The sequence below is a fragment of the Durio zibethinus genome, chromosome 13 (assembly GCF_047325235.1).
Source record: "Durio zibethinus cultivar Kanyao isolate XHJ-2024 chromosome 13, ASM4732523v1, whole genome shotgun sequence".
NCBI lineage: Eukaryota > Viridiplantae > Streptophyta > Magnoliopsida > Malvales > Malvaceae > Durio > Durio zibethinus.
The window spans coordinates 13,328,469-13,352,769 of record NC_143174.1 but is presented as its reverse complement, the minus strand read 5'-3'; the positions used below and the strand labels follow the sequence as shown (position 1 = coordinate 13,352,769).

At 33.3% G+C, this 24,301-nt stretch overlaps 1 protein-coding gene across 3 annotated transcripts in view; it reads left to right on the top strand.

The window, feature by feature from the left end:
- The window catches only part of LOC111302856 (Transducin/WD40 repeat-like superfamily protein), a 37,989-nt gene extending 20,673 nt beyond the window's left edge, over positions 1 to 17,316 (top strand). For 2 of the 3 annotated variants that reach the window (XM_022898720.2, XM_089741897.1), the window contains 7 exons: positions 625 to 811; positions 9,147 to 9,397; positions 10,035 to 10,127; positions 10,200 to 10,301; positions 14,145 to 14,502; positions 16,038 to 16,175; positions 16,254 to 17,316. In XM_022898720.2, the coding sequence (XP_022754455.1) occupies positions 625 to 811; positions 9,147 to 9,397; positions 10,035 to 10,127; positions 10,200 to 10,301; positions 14,145 to 14,502; positions 16,038 to 16,175; positions 16,254 to 16,952 (1,828 nt within the window). In that variant the 3' untranslated portion in view covers positions 16,953 to 17,316. Of the gene's footprint in view, positions 1 to 624; positions 812 to 9,146; positions 9,398 to 10,034; positions 10,128 to 10,199; positions 10,302 to 14,144; positions 14,503 to 15,743; positions 15,833 to 16,037; positions 16,176 to 16,253 lie in introns of all 3 variants that reach the window. The other variant, XR_016326497.1, reaches the window with a different exon arrangement.
- The last annotated feature ends 6,985 nt before the right edge of the window (positions 17,317 to 24,301 follow it).

Genomic DNA, 24,301 nt, shown 5'->3' with positions numbered 1-24,301 from the left:
AGGTTATTCATGGAGTTTATTGTTTGTGGCACAAGAATAATAGCAACAAATTTGCCCTGGTTTTTCTGGTGCTCACCAATCCTGGCCACCTTTCCTTTCCAGTTTGACTCTCTTCCGAGGTTAAGCCTCAATAGAATCAAACCTTTATTTACTTCTAAGCCCCAATCCTAATTACTATTAGCTGTAAACCCCAAAATTCCAGAACCTTTATAAACCATAAGTAGGAAAAAAAAATTATCCCCTTGATATGTCCTAGATCAATGTTTTATGTCAAGCTACTACATCTATTGCTTTGAAGTAATGTTTTCATCGTCTAATTTAATTTTGATAAGATTGTACTATTAGTTACTCTGAATAAATGGTAGAAGTGTTTGAGAATGTATTTGCAACAGTTCTCACTGCATGATACTACTTAATCCATTTTGAATTATTTCATGTATTGATTTCAATTAGAGATTGCACTACCCACTGCATGCGATAATTGGTTTTTCTCACTAATCTTTTCCCTTTTATGAGTGGTATTTCTAAATAGAATTGAATTCCTTGATTGATGCCTATTCTAAGGTCACAATTGAAGGCATAAAAAGCTATATTGCCACTTCTATTAATTTACCCCCTCATCAGATGTGTTTTTGTGGATGCTGGAGTTGCACCCATTGACATAGAAACAAGAAAGATGAAAGAAGAGATGAAACTAAAAGAAGCACAGGCAAGAGCAGTTGCTGAGCATGGAGAGTTGGCTCTAATCACCGTAGAAGGTCCCCAAACTGCTACACAAGAAAGAATAACATTGAGACCACCTATGCTGCAGGTCAGAATTCTTACGCTTGTTTATAATTTTTTCTGCTGGTTGTCATTAGTGGAGGTGGTGTTATACTGTTGTGCATGCTTCCTTTCAGTGTTGTCAAGGCTCCTAGGCTCCGAGGCATAGTGTAAAAGAAGCAAAGAGCCTTGTTCCCTTTCAGAGGAGTGCCTTTAATCAGACCCATGCCTTTTGTGTCTAGGCACTTTTTTTTTTTTTTCAATGTGAAAGGCGCAGAAAAAACACATGCGACTTTAAAGTGTCCTTTGTTTCTTTAGTTTTTAGTTTCTTTTGTTAGATATTCTTTGAATAGTAAAAAAAAAATCAGCTGTATTTACATTAACAAAAAATTAAATAATATTATTGATGCACAACATTTTGTTGAAGATGGAAGTGAAGAAAACTTAGTACTTTGTTTGATGACTTTAGTTATGATACTTCTTGATCTTTGGAACACATTAGGCCATGTAATGGAGTACACTTTTTAATGTTTATTAACAAAATCATAGACATTGTACATGCAATTTTGTTTGTCCTTTATATTATTATCTTCTAGAAATTAGCACCTTACTTCACTTGGGTGAGCATTTTTTTGAACTTTCTCCTAGCATGTAGAGTGCACCTTGCACCTTTGACAACTGTCATAACGTATAGATTTATGGACCTATCATTAGACATTAATTTAAGAAGTTGCCACCAATCTTTTTTGTTTAGGTGTGATTGGCCCCCTAACTGAATTTGTCTCGTTTTAAAGAGAAGTCCCAATCTTGACTCAAGTTTTCTTAAAAGGTAGATTCAATGTCTACGAAACTAGAACTAGGTCCAGGAGTATCGTTACGTATGAGGAAGGTTATAGTATCCTCACAATGCCCAATCTTCTTCCTTAGCAGGTGCGGTACTCAAGCTGGATTGTATGTCTAAGGATGCTCCACAATCGTCATAGGTTACCTCTTTCTCCTTGAGGTTTTGATTCTTTTCAACCAGCTTCCTGTTTGGGCATTCTAAGGCAATGTGTCCAAGCCCTTGACACTTAAAACACCTTTTGATTTGTGCACTAGACTGAGGCTTGCTAGTTAAGGTTCCATCTTTCTTTTGGGGCTGTTTTGGAATGAGCTTGCATACATTGTTGAAAGTCCAATAAAGTTGTAGCTGTACCACAATAGCTATCTCAATCTTCAATCTTCCAAGATACTGGGCAATAGTCTGCTCCTCTTGTTCCATTAATTTGCATTTCAACTTAAGTGGTCAAACTCAGCCATATACTCTTCCACTGAAAGATCTCTTTACTTCAAGTTGTAGAGGAAGACATCTTGCTGGAAGTTGTCTGGGAGATACTTCCTCTTCAGTTCTCTTTTCATTTTCTCCTAAGTTGCAATTTTACTCCTATCTTCTCATCGAAAGGATGCATGCTTTCTAATTTTGATGGCCACTAGCTTCACCTTGCGATGCTCAGGGGCATCATGGTATTCGAAGATGCGCTCCACTATGTGTAGCCAATCTAAGAACTCCCTAAGTTGCATTTTCACCTCAAACTCAAAAATCTCTATCTTCCGGTTGAACATGCTATGTTGAAGTTGGTTTCTATGTAGGTAGTCTCTTACTTGCCGTGGGTGAGGTGGGGTGCTATCGTCAGAATCGCTGTGGTTTTCATGGTATGGATTGGCCTCCCCTTTATCTTCTTGATTCCTCCTTTCTTGCCTTCTTATCTCCTCTTTCTCTTCTTGCATATGCAATTGTTGTTGTAAGGATTTGTTGCCGCATTTCCTTTGTGAGGGCATCCCTTGGTTCAGCATTTGTAGCTGCTGCAATGTTGGTGTTGGCTTCAACATCTTTTGTTGGTGTTTGACAACGATGACTTGCCATAGCTCTGATACCAATTTGATACTGGGAATTGATGGTTGAGATGTTGAAGATTAATTCTAAATAGAAAAACTCACAAAGAAGACAACTCACAAAAATTTGAATAATGATGGAATATTGTTATTGGATTAAAATGATAGAAGTTCACCACCAAGGCTAGACACTAAAGGATACAGAAACACTATCTTAAGAATTCTAATCAAGGATATGGAACTATAGAAGTTCACCACTCTAGGAAATTCACCTAAGAGATACAGAACTTGAGAACAATCTAAAAGATTGCTTAAAGATAAAACAAACTCTATTTTGCCTTCTACAAAGAATAACAAAAAATAAATAGGCTAGGAATATCCCTCCAAGCATGGAAGCTTCAAAGATTGCCTTTTTTTGGATTGTTAAATTGATGTGACTGCCTTCAATCTTGTCTTGCTGAAATGGTGCCTAAAATCATGAGATTTGCATGTGAACACAATATTTTGTAGTGTGAACACAATTTTTGCCCATTTACTCCTACAAATTACATACTTGCACATTGATAATGTGCATAATATTTGGTGTCTAGGTTCATCCATGAATCTGACCATAATCCCATCCATCTTCATGCTCTCTTTTTCTAGCTAGTGTGAGCACAACCTCTATATTCTAACCCACCTTATTTTTGCATTTGTTTAGTGGATTTGGACCAAGGATAGGCCCATTTTATTTTTGGATAAGTCCTTCGTAGTCTTAGCCCAAGTTGTAAGATGTGTTGGCACTCCAGTGTCAGGCTTGGTGGCTGTGGCTAAAGGATGGACTGTTTGGCGGTGCTGTGGTAGATTAAGGACTCGTTTGGTACTAGTGATGGTGGTGGCATGGTGGAGAAAAGAACGAAAATGTTGATGGAGCTGCCAGTAATTGTTGGGTTTTTTTCTGTATTTTTCACCCTAATTCTTTTGGGTTTTGCTCTGTATTTTTCACTCTGATTTTCCACCCTTTATGTTTTGAAGAATGGTTTATATAAAGATGATGAAGATAGGATGCCAATTCAAAAATCGAGCATCCTATCCCTTAATCTGAATTTTGAGTTTAAAAAGGCATTGAAATTTCAAAAACTTAATCCAAACTCCAAATTTCAAACACAGAATCTTATCACTTAATTTGTCCCCTTTTTTTTATCTTTTTATTTATTTTCCTGCAAAATATTAATAAAAACAAAAATAAATAAATAAAATAATAAAAACAAATAGGTTTACATTGAGTTCAAAATATAATTTGAGCCCAATACTCAAATGATAAATCCAAATCAAATGGATTAGGTCCAAAGCCTGTTTTAAAATAACTCGAGATTCGAGAATAACTTGGGATGAAATAGGGTGTTTACAACAACAATGCTCCCTTTGTGTTATATTGTCTTGATTTCATTTTTTCATAATCTTTTCAGTGATTACATGAGCATATCATACTTTGAACTTATTTTCCAAAACTACCTGTTTGCCTGATAAGAAAGCCTATTTTAAGAAACGAAATAACGTTAGGTAAGAGAAATGTTGAATATTTTCTAAAATTGTGGCTGGATCTTATGAGACAAGGATGTAAGTGAATCAAGACACTTCATATGTGATTATTCAAGCTATAGCTTTTCATTTAACGTTTGCACCTTCTTTTTGAAGTTTCATATTGGCTTGGTTTTGAAGGTTTGTATACTTTTATATTTCAATATAATTCTCTTTCTATAAGTTTACGATTCCTTAGCTGAGGGATTGTGTTACTCGAAATTGACTTCCAAAAACTGGTAGGCACTTGTTTCCTTTGAAATCTCTGCTTGCAGAAAATAAAATTTATAATAATGCTGTTGAATACTGTCTAATATCCGCCCTCTTCCCCACCCCCCCCCCCAAAAAAAAAAAAAAAAAAAAAACAAAAACAGAACATTATAGGTGACTTTAAGAAATCCAAATATTGGATGTGAGGTGCTCTAAATGTTTGCAGTAGCATGTTTCGTTCATAGGGAATAATAGAATAAAAAGAAGCACAAGCTTGCAATTTTAACTGAGCTCAATTTGAAAGAGAAAGCCAACGTTGGAATTACTTGAAGATTGGAATATGTGTTATTCATTATTTAGTTACCTTTAATTGGATGCTGGCATATGCACATTATTTTTCTTATTGTTATTATGTTGGAGCTCCTATGTCTTCGAGATATTTCAAAACTAGTAAAAAGAATAAAATAAAGGAAATGAACTCTAATAGCTATTGTGGAAATTGAATGTATATTGAAAATCTGCTTATCTTGAATTATACAAGAATCTTAGGTTTATATACAACTAACTAGGGATTAAACTAGGAAACTAAATCTTCCTTAATTCTAGGGATACAAATACTTAATTCTAGAGATACAAATATAAATATACAGATTACAAGATTACAACCAGCTGTAAATAAGTGTTTTCCCACACTCCCCCTCAAGCTGGTGAATAGGTGTTTTCCATTCCCAGCTTGGAAATAATTTCTTGAAATGTTGCACTGCTGAGACCTTTAGTCAACACATTTGCAAGTTGACCCTTCGTTGATACATAAGGTGTACAAATCAACCCACCGTCTAGTTTTTCCTTTATGAAATGCCGATCTACTTCAATGTGTTTTGTTCTGTCATGTTGCACAGGATTGTGTGTAATGCTTATTGCAGACTTGTTATCACAGTAGAGCCTCATTGGTCCATCCCACTTGATCGTCAAGTCTTCTAGGATAATCTTTAACCATAGTAGTTCACAAATTCCTTGAGCCATTGCTCTGAACTCTGTTTCAGCACTTGATCTTGCCACCACATTCTGTTTTTTACTCCTCCAAGTCACAAGATTACCACCTAAGAAAGTGCAGTAGCTTGAGGTGGATCTTCTATCAGTTACTGAACTTGCATAATCAGCATCTGTATATGCTTCTAGAACTAACCCCGAATTTCTTTTGAATAAGATACCTCTCCCAAGATTGGCCTTCAAATAGTGCAATATACGGTAGACAACCTGTAGGTGCACTTCTTTAGGACTATGCATAAATTGACTTACCACACTCACAGCATATGCTATATCAGGTCTAGTATGTGAGAGATAAATGAGTCTTCCAACTAATCTTTGGTACATCTCTCTATTTACAGCAGCATCTTCATTAGCTTCTCCAATTTTATGATTAGGATCTATAGGGGTATTTGCAGGTTTACATGCAAGCTTCCCAGTTTCCTTCAGAAGATTCATCACATATTTCTGTTCTGATATAAAAATACCATGCCGTAAGTGAGCTACTTCAATTCCTAGGAAGTGCTTCAATCTCCCTAGCTCTTTTATCTCAAATTCTTTAGCCAAACACTGTTTTAGAGATTCTCTCTTTTTCATCATCTCCAGTTACAATTATATCATCAACATACACTAATAGAACTGTGACTCCCTGAATCAGAGTTCTTGATAAACAATGTGTGATCTCCTTGACTCTGTTTATATCCCATTGCTAGCATCACTTTGGCAAATCTCCCGAACCAAGCTCTATGAGACTGTTTAAGGCCATATAAAGCCTTTTTTAGCCTGCATACTTTGCTTGCTTCTAGATGACCTCCAAATCCCGGTGGAACCTTCATATATATTTCTTCTTCCAAATCACCATGTAAAAAAGCATTCTTTACATCAAATTGTTGAAGCTGCCAATTGTAATTTGCAGCCAATGATAACAAAATCCTAACTGTATTCATCTTGGCAACTGGAGCAAAGGTTTCCTGGTAATCCACTCCATAGGTTTGAGTGTAGCCCTTAGCCACTAACCTGGCTTTATACCTTTCATCAGTATCATTTGCTTTGTATTTTACAGTTGAAACCCATTTACACCCCACTGGATTTTTTCCTTTAGGCAACTCTACCGGTTCCCATGTCTGATTTTTCTCTAAGGCCTCCATTTCTATTTTTATGGCTTGCCTCCATTTCTCACTGGATAATGCCTCGGATAATGTAGTTGGAACAGAAATAGTGTTTAGGCTCACAAGAAAATTTTTGTGGGATGGTGAGAATTTTTTAAATGACACAAAATTAGATATTGGGTATAGTGGATGCTTGGTACATTCTCTGGTTCCTTTCCTAATGGCAATAGGCAAATCATAATCACTAGTTATAGTTTTAGGAGATTCATGCTCATTTTGAGAAACAGAGTCAAACTGTAGTTACCTCTATTCTAGAGTTAGGATCAGGTTCTTGGACTGGCATTGGTTCAGGATCTGGAACTTTCCTTCTTGAGTACACCTGTAATTCCTTCATAGAATCAAGAACAATATTATCCTTTGTCGCATCTTTCGTATTTGGAATGGGTTCAGACTCAAATTCAGTGTTTGACTTGGGCTCAGCAGAAACAGGTTTCGACTCAGAAGAATTAATGGGTGTAAATGTTGAAGAAGGGGCCAAATCAAGCAAAAAGAAGTCTTTATCCTTATCTTCCATGAATGAAGTCTCCCCCTGAAGATAATGTTGAGTTAAAAATGGTTTATTTTCTTCAAAAGTGACATCTGCAGACACAAAAAATTTTTTGGTAGGAGGATGATAACATTTATATCCTTTTTGAGTTGAAGAATACCTCACTAAAATACACTTAATCGCTCTTGGATCCAACTTTCCCCTGTTATGACTGTGAACAAGAACAAATGATGTACAACCAAATATCCTAGGTGTGAGATTGTTTGTGGTATTGAGGTTGGGATAAAATTGTGAGAGTAGTTCCATAGGAGTTTTAAATCCCAAAACTCTTGAAGGTAACCTATTTATAATGTGTGTGGTAGTGAGAACAACTTCCCCCCAATAAGATTTAAGTACATTTGCTTGAAAAAGAAAGGCTCGGGTTGTGGCTAGTAAATGGTTGTTTTTCCTCTCTGCCACTCCATTCTGCTGTGGAGTATTAACACAAGATGACTCATGGATAATCCTCTCTTTTTGGAAATAGGTGGATAGACTCTGGTTGAAGTAGTCTCTTGCATTATCAGACCTAATTCTCTTGATTCTTACTCCAAATTGATTTTGGATCATGTTTTGGAAGCTTAAAAACATACTATTCACATCTGATTTGGATTTAAGTAAAAAAATCCAAGAGACCCTAGTACAATCATCTATAAATGAAACAAACCATCTCGCATCAGAAATATTAGGAATTGTAGAGGGACCCCAAATGTCACTATGAATCAAGTAAAAAGGAGTAGAACTACTTTTGTTACTGATTGAAAAAGACACACGTCTATGTTTTGCAAATTCGCAAATATCACAATGAAAATCTTCAACATTTAATTCTTTGAACAAAGAAGGAAACATGTTTCTCAAGGTTTCAAAAGAAGGATGTCCAAGATGAAAATGATAAAGCCAAATTTTGTCTTTATTGGAAGATTTTTCAGAAAGAAATGACAAAGGTAAACTATTTTTTATACTACTTGTGTTATTTGATGTCTCAAGATAGTATAGTCCATCATTCTCCTTAGCAAATCCAATCATCTTCCCCGAACTCTGGTCCTAAAATTCACAATAAGAGGGATAAAAAGTTACTTTGCAATTCATATCTCTGGTAAGTTTTTGTATAGATATTAGATTAGTAGACAATCCAGGAACATGAAGAACATTTTTGAGAACAAATGAGGGATTAACTTGAACATCTCCTAATCCTGCCACTGTGGTAAGTGAACCATCAGCAACAACAATTTTCTTATTACTAGGACACAGGTTATATGTACTAAACTTTTGTGGGGAATGTGTCATGTGGTTTGTGGCTCCTGAGTCAATGACCCAAGAACTCGTAATAGGCTTAGCCGAGACATTTAATCCGTGAGAACCGGAAACTTTACCTGAATTAGAAACTTTACCCAAAGAACTTACCATAGTAGGCTTTTCAAGGATTTTCAATAAGTTTCTCAGCTTTTCAATCTCTTCCCTGTTGAACTCTCCTTGTTTCTGTGATATCTGTAGTACTCCAGTAATTTTCCCAGTTAACATTTTCTCAAATTGGGTGATAGTGATATCTTTCTTTGAAAGGGTTCGGCAATGAAAACCTAAACAGGATTCGGCAATGAAGGCCTAAAAAAGTCAGCAATGAAGGCTGAAAATTTTTCTTCCCAAGAAGAGCCTAAAGCTCTGATACTATGTGGAAACTGAATGTATATTGAAAATCTGCTTATCTTGAATTATACAAGAATCTTAGGTTTATATACAACTAACTAGGGATTAAACTAGGAAACTAAATCTTCCTTAATTTTAGGGATACAAATACTTAATTCTAGAGATACAAATATAAATATACAGATTACAAGATTACAACCAGCTGTAAATAAGTGTTTTCCCACAGCTATCACTACTTCTTGTTGCTGTAATTAGTTATCTTTTTTGGGTGCAAGATATATTTAGGTTGATAATTCTGTATGTTATGCCTTAATATTTGCTGCTACTGTCTACAATTTGATTAGGGGTCTCTGTTTTGTATCAATGTGTTTTCTTGTCAGGTTGTTCGATTAGCTTCTTTCCAGCATGCTCCTTCTGTGCCCCCTTTCTTATCATTGCCGAAGCAATCTAAAGTTGATGGGGATGATGCAACAATGCTAAAAGAGATGGAAGAAAGAAAGGTTAATGAGATAGCTGTTGGTGGTGGAGGGGTCACAGTAGCAGTTACTCGTTTTCCAACTGAGCAAAAACGACCAGTGGGACCACTAATTGTGGTTGGCGTGAGAGATGGAGTTCTCTGGCTCATTGATAGGTAGTTTGTCCTGCACTCTGAGAAATTCAATGGCTTAATAAAGAATTTTATCATTGCACTTTCTCTTAATAATTTTCCCCCAATTTTCTCTTTGCCTCTTTTGTGGTTGACCTTTTCATTGATTGCATAAGTGGGGACAAATTTGGCATGGCGCCAATTTGGAATTCCTGTTCTTCTTTTGGTTGATTACTTGCTTTTGGAATTTCTAAATGTTGCATTTTAATGGTGTAGCTCTGATTATTACTGGAGACTTCTCAATTATTAGGCATGTTTAGATGACACTAGTGTAACTTTATATATATAATTTTGCCACTAGTTCGCTTATTTTGCTTTAAAACAATTATTCGTTGATATATATCTTGATCTTTTGTACTTTTATTAAGGTAGTACTTTTCCAGCATTCACCTCTTTCCATTATTTATTTGTGATGTATATACCTTGAAGGCCTGTGATCTGTGGTTCCATGATTATATAAATTATATTAGAACATGTTCCTTGAGGTGGTTTCTTGATTAGAAATGCCCAATTGTTTTCGTGTGATGCCCTATATTCATGTAAAACTCAGTTATAGTCATCCAGAATTGCAATTTATATTATCAAATATGGGTTTCCATTACGCTTATATTACTGTTTGTAGGTACATGACTGTGCATGCCTTGTCCCTGAGCCATCCTGGCATTCGTTGTCGGTGTCTTGCTGCTTATGGAGATGCTGTTAGTGCAGTGAAATGGTATAAAATTTTTCTTCTCTACTTCAAACGAGATTACAATTTTGTGCAATCTCATATTGTTTTCCTCTGCAGGGCAAGCCGGCTTGGCAGAGAACATCATGATGATTTAGCACAATTTATGCTTGGAATGGGCTATGCCACTGAAGCACTTCATTTAACTGGCATATCTAAGAGGTTTGCCCTACCTATTTTGTGTTTGATTTCTTTTATGGTTATGGTTCCTACGGGTGGTTTTTTTACAATTTCAATTTTGAAATAAGCTTCTGTTTGTCATAAAACTTTTCTATGTTAGATTTCTCTCTCTTACAGACACACACACATTCCTTTGTATTCTTGCTTGCTTTCTATTTGCTATTCTTTGTGCATTGTTATCTGTACAGTTGAGTTTTACAAGTCCATGCATCATATATGCTTGTATTTCTGCATTGTATTGACACACACACACGCACACATTGATAAGGGTATTTTTCTTGGTCAGAGGGGACCAGGTTGGATGGGTTAATGTTACATGAGATAGCAGGAAAAACCTAGAGGCATCAAGTGCAAGAATAGGCATTTGTTGAATGACTCAAATGTAATAGCAGGACAATGAGCTGGAGATGTATGGTTTCTGCTCTTTTGAGTTGATTTTATTCAAGCACTGAGGGTGTGGTAATTTTTGGACAAGGAATCAGACTGGTTTAAAAAAGTAGACAAGCCACTGCCTCAAGGACTGAAGTACTGTGGAGTTTTTTTCTCAAAAAGTAGTGTTGAGTTTTTTCTTCAACTAGAGAAATTAAAATCTTATTTGGTTATAGGAGTATGTTTAATCTCATTTCCCTAAATAAGGTATTTCAAGGCACATGAACACCATGTCAATGCCACATCCGACTTTCTTTTAAAAAATAAAAATATTAATAATTGATACATGGCTCCATAGTAAACCTTGAGCTTATGCGTCTATAGTCCCAGTTTCTTAACTCTATTTGTATCAAGTTTATAAGCACCTACTCACAGGGGCACCCTGCTTACCACCTTGGCTGTCTATGGTGGAACTCATCTTCTTTCCTTAGCACCAAAAGCAACTCCTTAGCAAATGCTGTTGAATCACCTGGTCTTGGCTTCAGTCTTTATTCTCAAAAATCGACTTAATGAAACCTTTTCTTTCTGTACAAATTTTAATTCTGTTGCATTCCCCTACTCTTAACAGCCTCATTTCTTTTGCAGAGTTGCAACTACCTTGCACCCAACTTACTAACAACCACCCCTTGACTCCTGGATATAGAATTAAAACAAACCACATTACTATCATTATCGACAAACACTGCATATCTCCAATTGGGTTTAGCCCATATAGAAAACTTTTTTTAATTTCTTCAAAATTTGATTCCAGTACAATTAGCAATCAAATCAAAAGGCTTGAGCAGACTCTTAGTTTCTTCAAGAACTAATCTATCCCCGTTGATAACTCCATCTGTTAGAAATCCATTTGCCAAATCTTTTTTTCTTTTATTGCTAAAGTCAAGACTTCTTCCACCTTCTTTGTCAACCAATATTTTCCTTGTGAGATTCTGCCAACCTAAACAACCATTAATGTGTGTTTGATAAGGCATCGAAAATTTTCAAACCATTGAAATTAAAATTTTCTATGGTTTTATTTTTTTCAATGTGTTTGATAAATCATTTGTAAAAGTCACTTAATGGAAGATTTTCAATAAAAGTATTGAAAATGCCAAATAGCTTTTATCTACTTAATGTATCAATTCATTCAAGGAAAAAATATTATTTAATTACATTAATCTTATATTATTTCCTTTTAACTATTTATTCTTTTCTTTCTAACTTTTACTTATTGAAAATAATTATAAAATCGTATTTCTCATTTATAAAAGATTAATAAGAAAATTACTAAACATTTAATTTACAATAGCATACTAAACAATTTTTATATCATAAATTCAGTGAATTAAATTTTCAGCAACCTTCAATTTGCATTCTTTTTACCTTTTTATGTTGAGACCGATAATATCCTTGAGTGCACTTCATTTGCAATTTTTCAATTTAGATGATTTATGGAGATATGCAAAAAAGGAAGAATTTCTTAATATGAACTTTGATGCTCTAAATTAACTGTTAAACAGAGATTGTATCTGGTTTCTGTCAAAATAAAAACATTTTCATCACTTTAAAATATGACAAGGTGTTGATGTGACTTAAAATACCCCATTTAAGTAAAACAGATTAAAAAATACTTGTATTAGGGAATTAAGAGTTTAATTAATCCCTGGTAAAAAAATTCATTAGTGTGTCAGTAAAGGGATTAGAGAAGTACATTCTTTTGAGGCAAATGATGTGATGATATAGGACCAATTATTGATGTGGAGGATCAAATTACCATTCTACTTATCTTGGTGGTCTAAGTTTACCATCCACCTTGAAATCGGTTCAATTTTAGCATCTATAAAGCATGGACATGGGTCTAACACTCATGTATTTTTGTCAGATTCATGTTGAACACTGATACTTGTTTGACATTGCCTAATACATGTCGGATACACATGGATACGGCAAATAATTCAAAAAATAAGTTGTCATATCGATCTATGTAGTTGACACATAAGTTAGAGGTGAAAAGTTAGTTGGAGATGGTGGGATCTTGGCAGTTGAAGGAAGAAAATGATGTTTATAGTAGGCCACTAAATTACAATATTGGGCGGGATCAAATGGGCTTTTGGTAGGAAACTATTAAAAGGTTAATTATTAAGTTACAATTTTTAACCCTAAAAGCTATTAGGCCAAATTGAGTTCAGACGTATGCAAACCCAATAATTGTATGTGCATAATAATAAATTTACATGAAGAAACTGTGAAAATAAAATATTTTCTTAAGATATTTATCAAATTTGAGAAGCTTTTTATTGCATATTGTCTCCATTTTTATTTAAAATTAATGGAATTATAACTAATAATATATAACAAATGTTATAAAATATTATATAATATTTATTTATCCAAAAACGTATATGTTTATATATATAATATTTGTTTAATGCTGCATCGCTTTCTTTATGTACCTGTAGCATCTACTTTAAATTTGGCTCTGAAAAGGTAAAAGATGTATGTACTGTCATTTGAATTGTGTGACTGTTATCTCAATTTGAAGTAATGAGCTAGCACTAAATATTTCTTAGAAAAGGAACACATTTTTTTTGGCAACATAAATTCTTAATAAAAAAATATGACATGTCAATTGAGTTTGAAATATAAGCAGATATAAATTTCGTTTTTTCCTCTTTCTTTTTCTTTTCTTCCTTTCGCCTCTCCCTTTTTTTCCCTTCTTTCTTTTTCTATTTTCAATAATACACATGCTACTTGCAACCAAATTTTGATCAAGTACTTGATTTGTGGCCTTAACTAACCTTCATACTTAGAACTTTCATCTTAATCTGCCATAGCTTTTATTAAAATTTTCTCAAAACCCACTGCTTTTACGTTTTCTCTACAGCAGCTGCAAACTAACAGCAGTTATCCACCATCGTCATTTTTATCCACATTAACAAGAGCCCATGGCTCTCTTTTTTTGTCATCTATTTTTGCATTAGTAGATATTCAAACCGACTCTAATGTTGAATTTCTGGTGGAATACAATCATATGCAAAATCAATTCACAATCAAGGAAAAATGGTCATGGGGTATCAACCTACCATTGTGCTTTTCCTTTAATTTAGCAGCTCTAGTTTCTGAAGTCTATTCTAGTCAATAGAAGTAGCATCATGAAAAATGAATTTGAAACATTGCATTTTTATAAGTTCTTCTCCATTGTTGAATCCAACTTTTTGCTCAAGAAAGTAGGGGAAGAAAGTTGATGGTGGAAGTGCTATATGTCTGTTGGAGTTTGCATTGAAGCACACTCTATAAGTATATTATGCAGTTTTTCATGTTTGTGCCAATTAGATTGCAGCAAGAGTCTTATGTTATTCTTGCATTGCATTCTGATCCATGGTTTCTTCAATTACATTGCTATTCTATGTTTTACAGGTTGGAGTTTGATTTAGCCATGAAGAGTAATGATTTGAAAAGAGCTCTACAATGTCTTCTTACAATGAGCAACAGCAGGGACATAGGACGGGATAATCCCGGGCTTGATTTGAATGATATCCTTAATATGACAAGTAAAAAGGAAAATCTGGTTGAGGCTGTACAAGGAATAGTAAAATTTGCAAAGGAGTTTTTGGACCTTATTGATGCAGCTGATGCTACTGCCCAGGCTGACATTGCTCGTGAGGCTCTTAAAAGGTTAGCTACTGCAGGTTCAGTGAAAGGAGCATTACAGGGTCATGAGTTAAGAGGACTTGCTCTTCGCCTTGCTAATCATGGAGAGTTGACATGCCTGAGTGTAAGTTGCAATGTTCATATCCTCTCTTTCAAACTGGTTATAGGAGCTGTTTGATGCTTGCTAAAAGGTTTTAAGAATTTTATGCTACATAAGTACATAACATCAGTTACCCTTTTTTATTAGTTAAAACTTTCTATTCAGGCCTTCATCTCACGTGTCCAGACCATCTTAATTATGTTTTCCTTTTTTTTAACCAACCCTTATTTTTGTATTTAGTTGGTGCTATTTCTAATAGTTTCTTATATACCAAAATATCTATCTCAGTATCCTTATTGTAAAGTAATTTTCTAGTTGAAGTAAATTAAAGCTATCAATTGAAATTAAGGCTATATTTGGTATACAAGATTGTAAAGATAGAATAATATAATATTATAAATAGGATTATATTAAATTATATTATCTTATGTTATGTTTGGTGTGTGTAAAAATTAAGAACAAGATAGAATATTATTTTACCATTTATCATGTTTGTCATGTGCAAGATTAAGATTAAGGTAGGATAATATTTTTTATTGGTTAAAATTATCTTTTATATATTAATTTGATTTTTATGTAGTCATAAATGATATAATTTTTCAATTATTTTTTTTAGTGATCATCTATTAATTAATTAAAAGTTGCCCAAATACTTTTCAATTGATAAATTCCTTCAATACTTTTGGCTTGAAAAAATTCATAATAAACAAATAGATACATCAAACAAATAATAAATAAATTTAAATTTAAATAAAATTATATATTTTTTATATTTAAAAATTATTAAAAAGCTTATAGTTTATAGTTAAAAAAATATCAAAGTTTGAATTACAAATTACTTGCTTATTTTGAAGAAAATTTGAAGAGTGGAGATTATTTTCTAATATTTGATAATTTAAATTTTAGGTTTTTAAATTTATAGGTAAAATAGAAAATTCATTATTTAAAAATTCTGATAAATTATCTGATCCTATAGATTGAAAACAATCTCCTACTTTTCCAAAGGATAAAGTTATTCTATTAACATAAGATATCTAATCCTTTCGATAATCTAATCTTTTTATTTAAGGACATAACAAACATATAATATAATGATTAGTATCCTATCCTTTAATTAATCTTATATACCAAATGTAACCTAAGTTAGTTGTATTAGATTAGTCCTAGATTTTTATTTGATAACTGCTTTAAGTATGAAAAATAATATCTTCAGACAACTTTCCTTTTTTTTTTTTTTTCTGTGATTTGTGTCTATAATGCTACAGGGAAAAATGGAAACATTTACTGCCATTAATTTTCTCCCATGCGAAAGCTTTTCAGCAGTTCTTTGAGTTGCTTAATGAATGAAAATATGGTAATAGTTCAAATGAGTTTACTAATTTTTCTGTTTGATTTTTTGAATCATATATTACCGAAAAGGAATTATTGCCTTGCTAGAGTCATTGTCATTGAGAATATTCAGTTTACTGGATTATTCTGGCGTGATAAAATTAACAGTTTTGTACTTGATGTTCTTTATTTGGTTATTGTTTGGTAAAAGAAATTGTGTTTGATTACAGGGTTTAGTAAATAACTTGATCTCCCTTGGATTGGGACGTGAAGCAGCATTTTCAGCTGCAGTGGTGGGAGACAATGCTCTTATGGAGAAGGCATGGCAGGATACTGGGATGCTTTCAGAAGCTGTATTACACGCACATGTATGACTTGGTTCATGTGGACAGTTGTTGATCCAAAGCATATTTTTTGCCTTCTGACCAGTCTAAAATTTGTTTCAGGCTCATGGGCGACCAACATTGAAGAACTTGGTTGAGACTTGGAACAGAGAGTTACAGAAGGAGGTGGAGCACACACCATCAGCAAAGATAGATGCTACAGCTGCATTTCTGGCTTCTCTCGAGGAGCCCAAACTTTCGAGTTTGTCAGAGGCAGGGAAGAAACCACCGATTGAAATCCTTCCTGCTGGGATGTCAGCACTCTCTGCTTCAATTACCATTAAGAAAAAACCTGCTCCTGCAACACAGACTTCGCTGCAACAACCAAGTAAACCATTGGCATTAGAAGCACCATCTCCTAGTGGACCAGCTGAAGCACCAATAGGTGTAGCACCACCCAGTTCATCAGTCGCAACACCAGGCACACCAATAAAGGCATCACCCCCTGATGCACCAGCGGCAACACCAGGCACACCAATAGGAGCACCACCTCTTGGTGCACCATCTGCAGCAGCAATAGGTGCATCACCACCACCTACATCTGAAGCAACTGAACCTGCTACAGATGATAAAGCTCCTAATTCATCATTAGGGAGCATTCCAGATACGATTGCTTCAGCAGAAAGTAATCCAGCAACGTCTACCAGTGACACACCGGCTCCAGATGCAACTTTGGCTAAGGTCGATGTACCATCTGTGACATCAGATAACGAGGAGACAAGTGTTCCGACTACACTGCCAACAAGTGAACCACTTTTTTGAGTCTGCTGGGACTAGCACATAATGAGTTAACAGTGATTCTTTTGATTCCAGAGAACTGTACTTCGATTTCATTTGTCATATAAAACTGTTGTGATCTCAAAAAGCGGGAGTCATTTTGCGAAGGCATCGGCGTGAATATATTTATCTGGATTTTGGATCAAGGAGATGGAATACTTTTTAGTGGATTTAGCATTCATAACAACTTTCTAGTCTTCAAGCTTGGTTTAGTTTTATAGTCCTTACCATTAATAAACTAGATAGCAGGTAACGTAATTTAATTTTCTTCTCTAATTTATTTAAATTATTCATGTGTAGAAAAATTTAAGAAAAGTGGAAAAAGATAAATTTTGAAACCTTTTGACTAGATTTTGGAGTTAAAATGCAATGATCATTATATTTAGTATTGAAAATTTTATGAAGATGTTTTGGAGCCAAATTGGATTTAAATTGGAAATCAGCTTGGAATTTGAGGAACTGAAGACAAAAACTGGTTGCTGTTTGCATTGCTGCATGGGCTGTTTAGTGTGGCGATATGAAAGAAAATCATGTTGCAATTGGTCTCCAAGGTGGGATGATAAGAGACGAAGAAAGAAGACATGGGACATCACGTGGTAGCATGGCATGAAGGAAATTTCAAGATTGAATTGCAAGTGGAGTTCTAACATCGGCATGAAGTGGAATTAAAACAGATTTTTTGTTTCCTCCAAGAATAAGCTCCAGCCGAACTTGAGGAGGAGATTTAATTCAATAAGAATTCCAAGAAGCTGCCATTCTCCAGCGGAAACCGCATCAAGTTTCTACATCGCGAGGAGTTCAAATTTAACAAGAATTAAGAAGTTGGATTTGTTTTTTCCAAGACTGCCTCGTCTCAACTTCAATTCAGTTGAGGATTATTTATCTATAAATCACCAAGGTTAGATTGAGGGAAAATATGTTTGGGGTGACAGACCATTTTCTCTAGGTTTTTTCATTCTTTTGTTTCTTTATGTTCTCAAATTCTTTAAATTTTTTTTAAACAATTTTGATTGTTGCACTTTTACTTTCTTGTAATTTAGTTTCAAATTTGTTTCAATTCTTCGACCTCTGTTCATGCAATTTAAGTTTCTTTTGAATTTTGGCTTAAATTAAGATTGTTTTAGGATTGCAATTTAAGGTTTATACAATTTCGATTATAGCATCTTAGTTCTTCAAAAGTTCAGTTTTTAATTCGGTGTTTTAGGGTTAATTTTTCTGCATTAAACATAATTTTAGTTATTGCACGTCTTAGAAGTAATTTTGGATGGTTTAGTTTCGTAGTTGTTGACACTGGAGTATATATCTTACAATTTGAGTTGAGACTTAAGAAGACTTATCCAAAAATAAAATGGACCTATTCTTGGTCCAAATCTACTAAATAAATGTAAAAATAATGTGGTATAGAATAAAGAGATTGTGTTCACACTAGTTGGAAAAGAAGAGCATGAAGATAGATGGGATTGTGGTCAAATTCATTATAATATAATTTGTAGGAGTAAATGAGCAGATAATTACGTTCACATTTAAACATGTAAATTACATGTAATTATTTTTTGAAACCTGTAAATTACAATTTAAACATGTGTAATTATTTAAATATTCTATTATTATTAATTAAAATATCAAATCTAAATAATATTCATCAAATACATCATAAAGCATCCATCAAACATCCATAAAACATCCATAATATCCATACAACGTCAAAAAATATCCATCTATAAAAACATCCATAAAACATTCATAGCATCCATCCATCAAATACCTCATACAAATCCAACAAAAAATGTCACTATGTTGTTGCACCACCTTCTGATCCAGAATATTCGTTGCCGTCATCAAGTCTAGAATATTGTGATGGTGGAGTTTGTCTATACCCCATCAACTACATCATTTGATATATGAATGACCTAAGCATAGCTCTCAGTTCAGTCCTCAACCATCAATTTGTTCTTCTATATGAGGTTGACGAGTTCGAGGAGGCACAAATGATGGAATATAAACAGAGTTAAATGATTTTGCTAAAATAGTGGACTGAGTTTAGTGAAGGAAGTCCCTAGATCTATTTACTAATCCAAGGCCATACACATTTTTTCTCTTAGTTTTTTCTTGTTTTTTCTTTAGATACTTTCTTGCTTATAAAAGGGAGCAACTTGATGTTCCTTTTATAAGAGAAGCATTCGGCTACATTAGGTTTAATGCTTGAAATGCAAATTTTCATAATTAACTCTATGTTAGCTGAATGTACCAAACAAGGAAAACTGTTTCTCTTATTTTATTTCCTTTGCTTTTGGTCATATACCAAAATCAAATTAAGTCCAACTTAATTTATCTCATTTTTAATCTTTCACAATTGTTCTATTGTGTGTAACTCATTAGGTTGTTTAGCATGTTGGCAATAACATAAGCATTGTAAGCTTTGGTATTCGGCTATGGTTGAAACAAACTTTTTGTCTTCATCACCAAATTTTCAATTAGCCAATCTTATGTTTATAGATCATGATCAATGCTAGCTTTATTGGCATGACCACCAATTGCTAAAGAAAAGTTAATATGGCTTGACAACCTAACTGTGAATGATTTTAGTATATAATTAGTATCCTTTTATCACATAGTATCTCAGTTTGAACATTGAGTATGGTTTAGTGTTTATCAATCTTATTCAATCATGTTAAATTTTGTCATTGACGTTAACTCACAAATAAGCTTTAGAACAATTCTAAACTCTTATTTCACTTTGACCAAAGATTTTTAAAGTCAATTCAATCAAACCTAATTGAGATACTCTTTTGATCACATAAGGTGATGAATCCTATCTTGATTATTTTATACATATTCATATGCCTCATGTTATATCCAACAATACTCGATTGGAGCATTCTTGGTTAGAACCATAAGTAAAGTAAAGTCAAAATATAACATTCATCATATAAGATCATAAGTAGTATCACGTTAAAAGATCATTTATACAACCATCACATGAGAATGTAGTTATAGATACTATGTGAACTATCATATAACATCCCCATATCAAGTTATGTTCAATGAACTTGTTCTTGTAATAAGCACCGACATGTTAGCTCAAGTTTATCCAAACTTCAACTTATGAGATTGGTTGTTTACTTTATAAGTAAGAGTATAACCATATGCTAGTCTCAAGAACTTTTATCAATGTCTTTTTATTGATAAAGTATTGTCTAGTAGGAACACTTTTAGAACATATAATTTTTATGCAATAATGATCTCATAATTACAATCTCATTGTAATTCTTTTGCAAAGCTTTATTTATATTCCGAAGACTTTATCATATAAGTATCAACATTAAAATATATATACATAAGCTCACACTACCAAAAATTTTGGTTTTATCGATGGAATTTTTTATTGGTAATAGCTAAAATCCATCGGTAATAGCAGTATTTATAGATTTAGCAACGAAAAAGTTTCATCAATGGTAGCTAAGTTGGTAATGCTATTCTGTTGGTAATGGTTGAAATCTGAAAATCCAGCAATAAATTGGGTCGATAATTACCAACGAATTTACCTATAAAATTTTTCATCGATAATAAGCTGAATGATCTAGGAATTGATGGTTGAGATGTTGAAGAGTAATTACAAACATAAAAACTCACCAAGAAGACAACTTACAAGAATTTAAATAATGGTAAAATATGGTTATTAGATTAAAGGAATAAAAGTTTATCACTAAGATTAGACACTAACAGATATAGAAATATCACATTAGGAATTCTAATCAAAGATACAAAATTATAGAAGTTCACAATTCTAAAAAATCTACCTAAGAAATACAAAACTTGAAAATAATCTAAAGATTGCTTAAGGATAAAATAAACTTTATTCTGCCTTTTAAAAAGAATAATGAAAAATACATAGGCTAGGAATATCCCTCAAAGCATAAAAGCTTTAGAAGATTGTCTTTTTATTTTGGATTGCTAAATTGATGGGATTGCCTTCAATCTTATCTTGCTAAAATGATGCCTAAAATCATAAGATTTGCATATGATCACAATAATCTATTGTGTGAACACAATTATTTGCCTATTTACTATTACAAATTATAGCCTAGCACATTGATAATGTGCTTAATATTTGGTGTCTAGGTTCATCCGTGAATTTAACTATAATCCTATCCATTTTCATGCTCTCCTTTTTCAACTAGTATGAACATAACCTTTATATTCCAACCTACCTTATTTTTGCATTTGTTTAGTGAATTTATACCAATGAGAGGCCCATCTTATTTTTAGATAAGTCCTTCTTAGTATTTGACCCTAGAGTGTCAATACATCTTACAACTTGGGCTAAGACTAAAGAAGACTTACCCATAAATAAGATGAGCCTATCCTTATCCAAATCGACTAAACAAATACAAAAATAAGGTAGGCTGAAATATAAAGGTTATGTTCACTCTAGTTGAAAAAGGAAAGCATGAAGATGAATGACATTATAATCAGATTCATTATCATGTAATTTGCATAAGTAAATGGGTAGATAATTGCATTCGCATTATAGATTATTGTGTTCACATGCAAATCTCATGATTTTAGGTATGATTCTAGCAATTCAATCTGTGAAGTTCTCATACTTGGAGGGATGTTTTTAGCCTAGTTATTCTCTGTTATTCTTTCGTAGAAGGTAAAATAGAGTTTTTTTTATCCTTAAACAATCTCTTAGATTGTTCTTCAAGTTTTGTATTTCTTAGGTAAATTTCTTAAAGTTGTGAACTTTTATTGTTTTGTATTCTTGATTAGAATTCTTAGGGTGGTGTTTCTATATCTCTTAGTGTCTAGTTTTGGTGGTGAACTTTTATCTTTTTTAATCCAATAATCATATTATATCATTATTCAAATTGTTATCTTCTTTGTGAGCTTTTTCTATTTGCAGATACTTTTCAACATATCAATCATCAATTTCTTATATCAAATTGGTATCAGAGCTATGACAAATCATCATCATCAAGCACCGGTAGAAGATGTTGAAGCCAACACCAATGTTACAGTAACTACAAACGTTGACTTAAGGGATTCCCTCATAAAGGAAATATGACAACAAATCTTTCAATTGTAACAATAGTTGCATATGCAAGAAATGAAAAAAGAGATAAGGCGACAAGAAAGAAGGAATGAAGAAGATGAAGGAAAGGCTAATCCATACCATGAAAACAATAGTGATTCTGACAATAGCACCCCACCTTACTCATGATAAGTTACAAACTACTTATGTAGAAACCAACTTGAACATAGCATATTTAATCTGAAGATAGAGATTTTTGAATTCGAAAGAAAGATATAACTTAAAGAGTTCTTAGATTGGCTACACACAATGAAACACATCTTTGAATATCATGATGCTTCTGAACATTACAAAGTAAAGCTAGTGGTCATTAAAATACAAAAGCATGTATTTTTTTGGTTAAAAAATTTGAAGAAGCAAAAGGAAAGAGAAGATAGAAAAAAATTGTAACTTAAAAGAATATGAAAAGAGAGTTGAAGAGGAAGTAAAAAGATGAAAAGAAAGTTAAAGAGGAAGTATCTCTTGGATCGCTTTTTTCAAGATGTTTTCTTTAAGTTTCGTAACTAAAAGTAAAAACCGTCTCTCAGTAAAAAAGTATACAGTTGAGTTTGACCACCTCATGTTGAAATGTGAATTAGTGGAACAAGATAAGTAGATTATTGCACAGTATCTTGAGGGTTGAAGATCGAGATAGCTAATGAACTTTCAATGATGTATGCAAGCTTGCCCTTAAGGTGGAAAGATAACAAAAGGAGGCTCATGATAGCAACTTGAGATTTGGGCCTCAAGAAGGCTATATCAATAAATGTGGCTCATCTAAAACTATTGTTCCTTCTAAGCCCATTCCAAAGCAGCCCCAAAAGAAAGATGAAATCTCAACAAGGAAGCTTCAGTCTAGTGCATAAACTAGAAGGTATTTTAAGTGTCAAGGGCTTGAACACATTGCCTTAGAATATTCAAACAGAAAGATTGTGACTCTAACAGAGAAAGACTTAGAGAAAAATGAAGAGGAGCTGGTTGAAGAAAATTAAAACCTTAAAGAGGAAGAAAAGGTAACCTATGGTGATTGTGAAGCATTTTTAGTCATACAATGCAACTTGAGTACCACACCTATTAGGGAAGAAGATTGGTTACGTAAAAACGTATTTCACACTCGGTGTACTACCCATAAAAAGATATGTGATGTTATAATTGATAGTGAAAGTTTTGAAAACATTGTTTCTACTTTTATGGTGCAAAAATTAGGCCTCAAAATAGTAGATTATCCCAATCATATAAGCTATCTTAGCTACAAAAAGAGAATAAAATCAAGGTTGGCAAGAGGTATTTGATTCCTTTTTTCATAGGAAAACAATACAAGAACGAAGTGTTGTGTGATGTAGTATGATGGATGCTTGTCTTTTATTGCTCGGAAGACCTTGGCATTATGATAGGAGGGTTATTTATGATGGTTATCGTAACACTTACACATTTGTGAATGATGGATGCAAAATCATCCTAGGCCCTACCAAGCCCATAATGATGTCAAAGCTAACCAAAAAGGAAAGAAGTGGCTTGTTTACCAAGGCCAATTACAAAAAGAAAAGTAAGATTAGTGGTACTATGCATGCCTAGTGTTGATTAAGGAGAATGAAGATAGTGAAAAGCCCCTTACAGTGATACAACCATTATTGGTAGAATTTTAAGATGTTATTTAAGAAGAGTTACCAATCAGTCTACCACCAATCAAAGACATTCAACACTGCATAGACCTTGTCCCAAGAGTTGTTTTACCTAATAAGACAGCTTATAGGATAAGTCCTAAAAAACATGTGAAGTTGTAACGATAATAATCTTTTCATATACTGAATGCAAGTTAGAGTGCATAACACTCTATCTATTATCAATAATCTTTTCATATTCAGTAAAATAATAATAATTTTGTTGAATTGCTTGTTTAGCTCTGCCCACAACCTCATAAACAAAGCCCATTGTTGGTTTTTTATCACTATCCATAAGGCGCAATACTTTTACCAAAGGCTCATAAACTTTTATTATATCATTTGCTTTTTTTCAAAAATCTTTTCCCAAAATAATTATTTTGGCTTCATAAGCAGGCCCTGATTTTTGTTATCTCCATTTTGATTCTTTAAATTCCTACATATTCATCAATAAATTTTTAGAATAATATATTTTAAATTAATATTTTAAACAATGATATCATAAAAAGATGCTAGATTTAAACAATTGTACTAATTACTAAGTACTAGCCTTTAAATTAAACATCTCTCTCAAATCTTACTTTTGCCTCATTATTTTT